This window comes from Aquarana catesbeiana, linkage group LG02, assembly GCF_042186555.1.
Source record: "Aquarana catesbeiana isolate 2022-GZ linkage group LG02, ASM4218655v1, whole genome shotgun sequence".
Lineage (NCBI taxonomy): Eukaryota > Metazoa > Chordata > Amphibia > Anura > Ranidae > Aquarana > Aquarana catesbeiana.
Window position 1 is genome coordinate 392,304,736 of NC_133325.1, and position 12,510 is coordinate 392,317,245.

The 12,510-nt window shown below is 42.9% G+C and overlaps 1 protein-coding gene across 5 annotated transcripts in view; it reads right to left on the bottom strand.

Moving 5' to 3' along the window:
• Positions 1–640: 640 nt before the first annotated feature.
• RASL10B (RAS like family 10 member B) overlaps positions 641–12,510 on the bottom strand; it is a 180,185-nt gene continuing 168,315 nt past the window's right edge. For 3 of the 5 annotated variants that reach the window (XM_073615224.1, XM_073615223.1, XM_073615221.1), the window contains one exon: positions 641–1,403. In XM_073615224.1, coding sequence (XP_073471325.1) covers positions 1,133–1,403 — 271 coding nt within the window. In that variant the 3' untranslated portion in view covers positions 641–1,132. Of the gene's footprint in view, positions 1,404–6,673; positions 6,802–12,510 lie in introns of all 5 variants that reach the window. The other 2 variants (XR_012241644.1, XM_073615225.1) reach the window with 1 other exon arrangement.

Below are 12,510 nucleotides of genomic sequence, written 5' to 3' on the forward strand. Positions count from 1 at the left end.
TATGACTGTATTTTGCCTGGAATTTTCCTTTAAACCCAAAATGACATGTTTGATAAAAACTGCAAAATGTTATTGTTATATAATGTTAAAGCTGAACTGTGGGCACATATAAAAATAACATTAATTAATGTGGTTATGTATGCATAATGATAGTTACAAAATCAGTGTTAGTACCTAATTTATGTTGTAATCAGTCTCTTGCTATGCACTGTACCGCAGATCAAATTGTGAGAGGGTGGGGCAGTAATATGGACCAATCAGGTGTGCTTTGTGCACATGTTCAGAAAAGGAGGAGTAAGCAGAGGGATCAGCTCCTTCACTGTCCAGTTACAGGCTGCATGAAGGAAAGTGATCTAGCTGTAATGCTATAACTGTATAGAAAAATCACTTCAATCCTCTGGCTGTGCTATCTGATAGGTCTGCAAAAATCTCAGTACTGGTTGGATAGAAAAATTAGCTCCCATATTTTTAACTGTAAATGTACATAGTTGTTTGCCTGAAGTTCAGTTTTAATTTTAAGGGATCTTTACTATTTCCTATACAACGTCAAATATACAGTATGTACTATACCCTGTAAAAATAAATGTAAGATCAGGATTAAATGAACTTAAATGAAATGAAAAAAATCAATCCAGAAATATAACAGTGACCCTTAAAGGAGGGTCTACTGGCCTGAGGTTTAATAATTACAGTAGCTACATGTGGCTCCATCACCCATAATTCCATTTTAGAATGTTCACAGTAACTAACATCATCCATACCAAACAAGAATGAGTCCTCCATTTTTAAAATAACAGCACAATAAAGGATTTCAAGCACACATCATGTCATCTAAAGTCAACGTAAACACTAAGGGGTTATTATGTCATTACAGACACAATTTTCAGATTTAAAATGGTTAAAAAAAAAAAAAGGATCGATATAATCACAGAAGCCGTATATCCCTATATCCTCTTGAAAAGAAGCATGGAAACCCTATGCTATGATATCACATAGAACATCTTGGAAAGCTCTAAATTGCCGTTGGTGAAACTGAATTCTTGTGTAGGTCCACTTGCTGTTCCATTGCTCAAGAGAAGTCCAAGTACCCAGTGTCACTGAAACTAAAAACGCTTTATACTGTAACTCCATGTCACATGACTGAACAGCGGTTGCGGCGTAGTGCTCCTTGGAAGCGTATAGCAGCATGTACATGCTTGCATCTAGCACAGCCTACACTTTTAAGCAGTTCACTGAAAAGTAGTAATATGTGCCAGTTATACTTGGCTGAGCATTCAATGTAGCCACATTTCCATGTCTTCTTCACCAAATGTGACACGTTCCATCGTGGGATAACACGGCCTCGCTGCAGGTCACGTTTGTTGCCAACTATGATAATAGGTGTCTCAGATGTGCCAATCACTCTGTGGAAATGACAAAAGAATAAAAAACTGAAATGAGACATACCAGATTCTATTAAGGTGCAATTAAGAAAAAAGGAGCCAGCTGAGCGGGGATAAAAATACTAATAAAACATGTTCACAAATCAGCATAAAAATATGAATACTAGGCTTACAGCTGTGTGCAACAATATATAGTGGTGATGCTTATTTGTTCAAGCTCCATCTATTATGCTGTGTCATTATTTTAATATAAATCAATGCTAGAATGTGCTACTGGAGGATGCATGTTGTCTGCTTCATATGCAGAAATACCTTGGATAACCAAACAAGAGAATGGAGAAATGAATTGTTGTGTTTTTGAACTATAAGCCCCCTGTTCACATTGGAGCGATTTAACATGTCAAATCGCATGCCAAATCACAGCCTATTGCCACTGGTGTGAACCAGTGTGAACATTGCACTAGTGTGAACCAGGCCTAAAGAGCATTATGACCTCTTTCAAAATCCTCGGTACTATCCTCTCTGAATTTACCAACAAACGGATCTAAGTAGCCAGAGAAAACACAAAAAAAAAACCCAAAATAAAAACAGAAAATGGTCATCACAGTTTGAAAATGTTGAGTCTTGATGTTGCCCTCTGCTGCTCTATGCACTGGCTTACAAGTGCTTAATGGTAGGAACAGCCCAGGGTATGGCTGTGAAGGGGGATGGTGGCCACCATTATACACAGTCATTAAACACCCTCTATATCTGAATGTCAGACGTATGGGGACTCCATTGTAGCAAGGCATAGATAAACTATATCTCCTTCTCGACAAAGTCTTCTCAGTAAATATATAGTACTTTAATATTTTTCTTTAGATTGCCTTCTTTATTTTAATACTTCAAATGTTCTTCCCAATACTATACCATACAAGTACATTAGAATTTATTTGCAGAGAAGCAGAAAATAACATTTCAGAAACCAACCACAAAATATCTGCCTTCACTTGCAAAACTTTACCAAATGACAGCAAAGCTATACATTTGGCTTTTCCATGACATTAAGAAATTTTCAAAACCACATCTAAAAAATGTAGACAGTTTCAGATAAGACCATGACCTCAGGAAAGAATGGGGGCAGATACTACTGTTGGCTTCACTGCAGAAAGGCTTAGCATTTCCATATCTATATGGCTGGAGAGGCATCAACTGTAGTATAAGTTCTGAAACACTAAAGGTCACCTGACATCCCTTCACATCAGCCACATAGATAGGGAAGCTGCTATTGTGAGTACAGTGAAGTCTGAAATTGATATGATTGTACTAAGTAATAATACCTGTGAAAAGAAAATTGTATTTTTATTACAGCTTACCTGTAAAATCCGTTTCTTGGAGTACATCATGGGACACAGAGCCTTAAGTAATTACTTAATGGGTTATAGGCCACCTTCATGTGTTGACATTTGTAAACCCAATCAAAGGAAGTTTACTCCCTTATACTTAAATCCCAAAAAAGAGGGGAGGGACCTCTGTGTCCCATGATGTACTCCAAGAAAAGGATTTTGCAGGAAAGCTGTAACAAAAATCCTATTTTCTTTATCGTACATCATGGGACACAGAGCCTTAAGTAATTACTTAATGGGACGTCCCATAGCAATGCCACTTGAAGGGTGGGAGAAACAACCCGCAGGGTACACCCAGACTTGTGGATCTATACTGCTATTTGCAGCACACTGCTCCCGAAGGCGATATCCTCATACCTCCTTACATCCACCTGATAACATTTTGTGAATGTATGCACTGAAGACCAAGTTGCAGCCTTACAGATCTTAGCCATGTGTCATGGTTATGCAATAGAGTTTTCTCTGTCAGCTTACCTGTCTCCATGTGTTCATCTCTAAAGACCAGCTGCCTCTCACCTGACTGGTTTTATAACCTCTCCTCTAAGCATGGCCCCACCCCAGATCCTATCAGGGAACCCTATATTAACCTGTGCACTGCAAGCCAGCAGTGCTGATCAACCATTGTGTGTTAGCCTCCGTGTGTACTTGCTGTGTTTCCTACGTCTGATTCCTGTTACCGACTTTGGCCTGTTCTCGACTCTCCCTGTCTGCTTGCTACCCTGACCTTTCGCGTGTTATGTTTATCCTTGTCTGCTAGTCACCCTGACCTTTGGCTTACCCCTTACTTCCCTGTCGTTCCAGCCTGCTGCCTCCTTCCTCTTCTCCTGTAGTCTATTGTGAGCGTGAGCTGTGAGAACCTGGGGGCCGCGACCTGGAGCCAGACTGCAGCGCAGTCCATCCTCACCACTAGAGGATCTGGTGAACACCCACTGGCTCTTAGACTCCGCGCCCTGGGGAATCTATGCTCTAGCTCCCACTGGGATCCATGTTAGTTATCCAGTAGACCTGCTTCCTGAACCTTCCAGGGTTCAATCCGCAACAGTCAGTCCTAGGGTCCACTACCTTAGCGGTGAACTTCTGACTCCTTCAGAGTGCATCTGTCACCTGGTCCCAAGTGACCTGACACCATGGAGGCCTGATGACGCACTGCCCAAGAAGCACTAACAGACCTGGTAGAATGCGCCTTAACTTGAAACGGGGGAATCTTACCCCTTGGATCATAAGTTTGAATTATCATTTGCCGAATCCACTTAGTGACAGTGGATTTTGACTGCTGCCTGTCCTTTCTTAGGACCCTCTGGTAGAATAAATAAGACATCAGTCTTATGAATCTGAGCGGTTTTCTTTAAATAGATTTTCACTGCTCTCACCACATCAAGACAATGTAGTGACTTTTCTTCCCTAGAACATGGTTTTGGAAAAAACGATGGCAGGAAAATATCTTGGTTCAGGTGAAAACCTGAAATCACTTTTGGCAAAAAGCCTAGACGAGGGCGTAACACCACTCTGTCCTCATGAAAAATCAAATATGGCTCTTTACAAGAAAGAGCAGCCAATTCTGAAACCTTCCTTGCTGAGGATATAGAAACCAAAAATACCGACTTCCTTGTCAGAAGGACTAGAGAAATGTCGTATCGGTTCAAATGGCTGTTTTTGTAACACAGACAAAACTAAGTTCAAGTCCCAAGGGTTCAAGGGAGGTTTGACGGGCGGATTAAGCCACGTCACCCCTTGTATAAAGCCCCAGACTAAAGAATGAGTAGCAAGTGGTCTTTGAAATAAGACCGATAAAGCTGAGACTTGGCTTTTAATAGTACTTAAGGCCAATTTCATTTCTACCCCTAATTGTAAAAATGCAAGAATTCTGCCAATGATATATCTTCGAGGGTGCCAACCCTTGGATTCACACCAGGAAACGTAAGCCCTCCAGACTATAGAGTTATAGTTCTGGAAGCTGGCTTCCTTGCATTAATCAGGGTAGAGATAACTGACCCGGAAAGCCCACGTTTCTTTAGAATGTGGGTTTCAATAGCCAAGCCGTTAAATTTACAGACCGCAAGGAAGGATGGAATATTGGTCCCTGAAAGAGCAGATCTGGCCGTAGTGGGACGGACCATGGGCCCTCCACTGCCATCTTTACGATTTCTGCGTACCATGACTGTCTGGGCCATGCTGGTGCCAACAGAATTACCAGCTTTCTTTCCAGCTTGATCCTGCAAAGAAGTTAAGGCAGCAACTGAATAGGGGGAAATGCATAGATAAGTGAGAACTGATCCCATGGGGTTACCAACGCTTCTGTTCCGCATGTGAATGGATCCCTTGTTCTGGCCACAAATTTGACCAACTTCATGTTGAACCTGGATGCTAGAAGATCCACGTCCGGAGTCCCCCATCTTTGGCAAACAGCCCAAAATATGTCGGGGAGAAGAGACAATTCCCCTGGGAATAACTTCTGGTGACTTAAGTAGTCCGCCTGCCAATTCTCTACTCCCGGAATGAAGACTGCCGAAAGGCATGGGACATTCCTTTCTGCCTTTTGGTGCCCCCTTGGCGATTGATACAGGCCACAGCTGTGGCATTGTCGGATTGAATCCTGACAGGACAATCCCGTAAAGTACTGCCCGAATCTCCAGGATATTGATGGGCAAGATTCTTTCGGTTCTTGACCACTGTCCTTGGACAGTTGTCTTTTCTAGTACTGCTCCCCAGCCTGAAAGGCTGGCATCCGTCATTACCACTTTCCAGATGACTGGTCTGAAGGATCTTCCTTTCAGTAGATTCTGGGTTAGTAACCACCAAGCGAGGCTTTGGGACACTCTTGGGGACAGCTGCATTGGTAAGTCTAAAGCTTGAATTGTTTTGTTCCAAGCAGACAGGATACTGTTTTGCAATAGTCTTGAATGGAACTGGGCATAGGGAACTACTTCGAATGAAGCCACTATGGTTCCTAGCAACCTTAAGCAGAGGCGAATGGAGGGATTGCCATTTGACCTGACCCTCCACACCAGTTCTCTTATGGAGTTGATTTTTGCCTGAGGCAAGAACATCCTTTCCTGGGCTGTATCTATGATCAGACCCAAGTACTCCAGCCTTTTTAGCGGTATTAAAGAAGATTTCTCTAGGTTGAGAATACAACCCAAACTTTTAATATAGTTGGTTGTGGTGCGTATGCTTTGCTCCAAGTGAGCCACCGATTGATCTATAAGCAATAGATCATCTAGGTACGCTACGATTGTTATGCCCTGTGCCCTTAACCTGGCTAGAGGTGGGGCCAGCACCTTGATGAACACCCGTGGTGCTGTGCCTAGCCTGAAGGGCAGGGCTACAAACCAGCGTCAATTGTTGGTACTTTCCGTTTTTTGGAGAATTTCTCCTCCAGAGGATAGAGAATTGAAAAACCTCTTAGGAGGGAGAAAATGTTTATCTGGGTGATCCCATTCAGCAAAAATAAGCTGTTCAAGTAACGCATGTGCTGGAAACGCATGCAAAGGATGGGAAGGTTTTAAAGAACCTAAGGAAAAGGCAGAGTTTTTATGAGACTCTGTTAGAGGCAGCATGAAAGTGGAACAAACCATTTCTGTAAGAGATTTTATCAGCAATTTCTCAGATTGAGAAGCGAAAAAGGTTCATCTAACGTTGTTTCCTCTGCAGAGGAATCATCGGTTTGCTTTTCTTCCTGATCGATTGAGGGTAACACCTCATTGTGTGCCCACTGTTCCCCTTGCAAAGCTGAAGTGAGGGAAGGGGACCCAGTACGCTTCCTATCCATTTGAATGAAGGATGCGATTAAAACCGCTAATCTTTCTTCCAGACCCTGCAGGGTGGAGGAAAAGACATCTTCAGTCACGTATACAGGTGCTGAGATGTGAGAGGCAGCTGCACCATCAATTTGTTCCAATGGCTTACCCTGAGTTGCAGTAATTTGTAATTCAGGTGAGGATGACAGCGTGGAAATACAGCTCGAGATCCCAATGCCTGGGGGTGAAACCTTTACTTTTTTGGCTTTTGTGGTGTCTTCTTTGGCAGGCATAGTCCTAAGTACAAAAACAGAGACGCTATACAAATTGCACTAAATCACTGAAAATAGTCATGACTTTTAAAGACGCTATAAAGTTCAGCCTAGTGCTGGAAAAGAGTGTCCTTCCTGAATCAGGAATGCTAGTTTTGCAACCCATATGTGTCCCACAGCTTGTGTGTCCCTGTGTGTAGGCAGCTTGTTTCCTCCTCATCAGCAGAGGAGAGACTGTCACAGCTGTATTCATGTGCTTTTAGCCTGGCGTGCGTCCTCGTGGACGTTCACGGCACCTGTGTTTAGGCCCGCTCCGAAAAAATTCTGCCCCCTTTTTTATTTAAAATGTTTCCCGCGCCTGAGGAGTAGCATTTTTCGGGTCCCAGACCCAAAACGAGGGGGGGGGGGAGGGGAGGCAGAGATTTCTGCAGTGAGGCACAGATATGTAAATATTACAGCCACAGAAATAAACTTTTAGTGGTAAAATAGCGGGACCTCCGCATCCCCCACGGCGGAAGGGGGTAATGTAAGGGGGGTTCAGCGATGCTGTCCCCCTAACCCTCTGGTCCCATCAGGAGGAGAAAAGGACATTTTTTGCAGATTTCTTTTTTACCTTGCAAATCTCCCTCCACACACTGTGCAGCCAGACACTGACTAAGCTAACAGTGAAGACAACAGAGTAAGGTATGTGCATAGACTCCATCTAGTGGAGATTTTAAGGCATGACAACATTTTTTCATTTAGTGGAAGAAATACATAGATGTTTTTAATACCTAAGTTTCTTCCCTTACCTTATCCTCGCCGCTGGGTTTTGCTGAATTAACAGAAAATCCAACCTTCACCCATAACGGCGGGCTGCGTTTAGCAAACCTTGAAGGACTGGGTCCCTAAAATGGGGTTTCAACTGCCTTGGGCCATGTACAAGCCCCCCTTGAAATGTAACAAGACCTAAGCCCTGGGTTACAGGCAAAACCTCGTTCTTCGGATACGAGGTCCCAGGTACCATCCATCTTAGGCCTCAGTGGCACTTTGGATGGATCAAGCTACTTTTTATGGAGGAATTTAAATCCAGCATGGATCCCTCCTGGAGCTCCTCAGAGCACTGCTATACTCGTGACCAACACCTTAGACACTGGCGAAAAAACTGATGTGCTCCTGGAAGGAGGAGGGGTTATATAGGGAGTAAACTTCCTTTGATTGGGTTTACCAGTGTCAACACCTGAAGGTGGCTTATAACCCGTTAAGTAATTACTTAAGGCTCTGTGTCCCATGATGTACAATAAAGAAATATAAATATATAGACATTTACGGAGACAGTGTAGCGTTTAACTTTTTAAATTTTGGAATTATTCCAAATCTGGTAGAACAATGTGCTCAGTCATTGATGACTCTAAAAGAAAATCCAGAAGTGTTCTGAGAAGGCTCATAGATCCATGGAAGATGCCACTGTCCATTGATTTTAGCAACTCAAGACTTCTGTCACACTGGCATTGGGAAACCTACTATAGTGTTCACAGGACATTTTAAACACATTATGAATGCATATAACGATTTTTGTTTATAACAATACAATTTGAATTGTTTTTTACAGCGATACAAACAGAGTAAATGACATGACACTGGACCCCCTGCACATTACACAGCCCCCCACAGCTCTGGACCCCCTGCACATTACACAGCCCCTCCCCCTACAGCTCTGGGCCCCCTGCACAATACACAGACCCCCCCGCAGCTCTGGACCCCCTTCAAATTACACAGCCCCCCACAGCTCTGTACCCCCTTCACATTACACAGCCCCCCCACAGCTCTGTACCCCTTCACATTACACAGCCCCCCCCACAGCGCTGGACCCCTTGCACATTACACAGCCCCCCCACAGCTCTGGACCCCTGCATGTTGCTTAGCTTTGCCCGTTCCTACCTTACTCTGCACTTTTCGTATTCACAAGATAATGATTGGTTTCTAGGACCACCTAGCAATCAATCACCTGCTATTCCTCCAGCATTTCCCGTCCTCTATTCAGCGCTGCCCCACTTTCTCTCGCTCTGCCTCCCCTGCTGTACAAGAGAGCGAGAGACAGTGTTTTCTTTCTCCTGCTCCTGAGTGTCACCCGGGTAGCGGTACACTCCGCACCTGGCCCAGGCACTCCCGCACCCTCTCACAGCTGGGCTCTCCCTGCGCTGTCAGCATGTCACATCGCCGCTGTGCTGCCAAGCCCGCCCCGCTGTCACTGTTTCATACAGGGGAGAATGGGGGCGCCGCCTGACACCCCCCAGTGTGTGGCACCAGGGGCGGACTGCCCCCCTGCCCCCCAGTTAGTACGCCACTGCCTCCGCCCCGGTTTCATGTCTTTTGCAGACTCTTCTAAGGTTTTTTTCTAAGACTGATGTTCAGTGTTAGTTTTCTGCCACACACAGTGTTTTGCTTTTAGGCCAAAAAGTTAAATTTTGGTCTCATCTGACCAGAGTACCTGCTTCCACATGTTTACTGTGTCCGCCACATGGCTTCTCGCAAACTGCAAACAGGACTTCCTATGGCTTTCTTTCAATGAAAAAAAACATAAAAACTAAATAACCAAAGCGCCAAAGATAAAAACTAATAACAATAATCTAATAATCAGCTGCAGTGAGAAACTTGCTTTGCAAATATACTAGTAAAAATCAATACACCGCGCTATGTGATAAAAGATTAATAGTCCTTTGTATCAGACTTTAATATAGAGCGATGTGTTTGTTTTTTAACCACTTCAGCCCCGGAAGGTTTTACCCCCTTCCTGACCAGAGCACTTTTTACAATTTAGCACTGCGTCGCTTTAACTGCTAATTGCGCGGTCATGCAATGTTGTACCCAAACAAAATTTGCGTCCTTTTCTTCCCACAAATAGAGCTTTCTTTTGATGGTATTTGACCACCTCTGCGGTTTTTATTTTTTGCGCTATAAACGGAAAAAGACCGAAAATTTTGAAAAAAATGATATTTTCAACTTTTTGTTACAAAAAAAATCCAATAAACTTAATTTTAGTCATACATTTAGGCCAAAATGTATTCAGCCACATGTCTTTGGTAAAAAAAGAAATCAATAAGCGTATATTCATTGGTTTGCGCAAAAGTTATAGCGTCTACAAACTAGGGTACATTTTCTGGAATTTACACAGCTTTTAGTTTATGACTGCCTATCTCATTTCTTGAGGTGCTAAAATGGCAGGGCAGTACAACCCCCCCCCAAATGACCCCATTTTGGAAAGTAGACACCCCAAGGCAATTGCTGAGAGGCATGTTGAGCCCATTGAATATTTTATTTTTTTGTCCCAAGTGATTGAATAATGACAAAAAAAAAAATATTTTACAAAAAGTTGTCACTAAATGATATATTGCTCACACATGCCATGGTTATATGCGGAATTGCACCCCAAAATACATTTTGCTGCTTCTTCTGAGTACGGGGATACTACATGTGTGGGACTTCTTGGGAGCCTAGCCGCGTACGGGGCCCCGAAAACCAAGCACCTCCTTCAGGATTTCTAAGGGCGTAAATTTTTGATTTCACTCCTCACTACCTATCACAGTTTTGAAGGCCATAAAATGCTAAGATAGCACAACCCCCCCCCCCCCCCCCAAATGACCCAATTTTGGAAAGTAGCCACCCCAAGCTATTTGTTGAGAGGCATGTTGAGTCCATGGAACATTTTATATTTTGCCACAAGTTGCGGGAAAATGACAAACTTTTTTTTTTTGCACAAAGTTGTCACTAAATGATATATTGCTCACACAGGCCATGGGCATATGTGGAATTGCACCCCATAGAAAATTCTGCTGCTTCTCCTGAGTACGGGGATACCACATGTGTGGGATTTTTTGGGAGCCTAGCCGTGTATGGGACCCCAAAAACCAAGCACCGCCTTCAGGATTTCTAAGGGCGTAAATTTTTTATTTCACTCCTCACTACCTATCACAGTTTTGAAGGCCATAAAATACTAAGATAGCACAACCCCCCCCCCCCCCAAATGACACCCTTTTTGGAAAGTAGACACCCCAAGCTATTTGCTGAGAGGCATGGTGAGTATTTTGCAGCTCTCATTTGTTTTTGAAAATGAAGAAAGAAAAGAAAAATGTATTTTTTTTTTCTTTTTTCAATTTTCAAAACTTTGTGTCAAAAAGTGAGGTCTGCAAAATATTCACCATACCTCTCAGCAAATAGATTGGGGTGTCTACTTTCCAAAATTGGGTCATTTGGGGGGGGGGGGGGGGTTGTGCCATCTGGGCATTCCATGGCCTCCGAAACTGTGATAGGCAGTGAGGAGTGAAATTAAAAAAAAAAATTACACCCTTAGAAACCCTGAAGGTGGTGCTTGGTTTTCGGGGTCCCGTACGCAGCTAGGCTCCCAAAAAGTCTCACACATGTGGTATCCCCGTACTCAGGAGAAGCAACAGAATGCATTTTGGGGTGTAATTTCACATATGCCCATGGCATGTTTGAGCAATATATCATTTAGTGACAACTTTGTGCCAAAAAAAAAAAAAAGTGTCTTTTTCCCGCAACTTGTGTCACAATATAAAATATTCCATGGACTCGACATGCCTCTCAGCAAATAGCTTGCGGTTCCAAAATGGGGCCATTTCAAAAATGGGGTCATTTGGGGGGGGTTTGAACTGTCCTGGCATTTTATGCACATTTAGAAGCTTATGTCACACATCACCCACTCTTCTAACCACTTGAAGACAAAGCCCTTTCTGACACTTTTTGTTTACATGAAAAAATATTTTTTATTTTGCAAGAAAATTACTTTGAACCCCCAAACATTATATATATTTTTTAAAGCGAAGGCCCTACAGATTAAAATGGTGGGTGTTTCATTTTTTGTTTTGACACAGTATTTGCGCAGCAATTTTTCAAACGCATTTTTTTTGGAAAAAACACACTTTTTTTAATTTTAATGCACTAAAACACACTATATTGCCCAAATGTTTGATGAAATAAAAAAGATGATCTTAGGCCAAGTACATGGATACCAAACACAACATGCTTTAAAATTGCGCACAAACGTGCAGTGGCGACAAAATACATACATTTTTAAAAGCCTTTAAAAGCCTTTACAGGTTACCACTTTAGATTTACAGAGGTCTACTGCTAAAATTACTTCCCTCGATCTGACCTTCATGGTGATACCTCACATGCATGGTGTAATTGCTGTTTACATTTGACGCCAGACCAACCCTTGCGTTCGCCTTTGTGCGAGAGCAGGGGGGAACAGGGGTGTTTTTTGTTTTTTTTTTTGCTTTTTTATCTTATTTTTAAACTGTTCCTTTCATTATTTTTTTTTGTTATCATTTTTATTGTTATCTCAGGGAATGTAAATAACCCCTATGATAGCAATAGGTAGTGACAGGTTTTCTTTTTTGAAAAAATTGGGGTCTATCAGACCCCAGATCTCTCCTCTGCCCTCAAAGCATCTGACCACACCAAGATCGGTGTAATAAAATGCTTTCCCAATGGCGCTGTTTACATCCGGCGAAATCTAAGTCATGAAATGCTCGTAGCTTCCGGTTTCTTAGGCCATAGAGATGATTGGAGCCATTCTGGTCTCTGATCAGCTCTATGGTGAGCTGGCCGAATCACTGGCTGCATTCTCGGGTTCCCTGTTGGGACAGGAGAGCCAGAGAAAACCATGGAAGACAGTGGGAGGGGGGGACATTCCCTCCCACTGCTTGTAAAAGCAGTCTAGAGGCTAATTAGC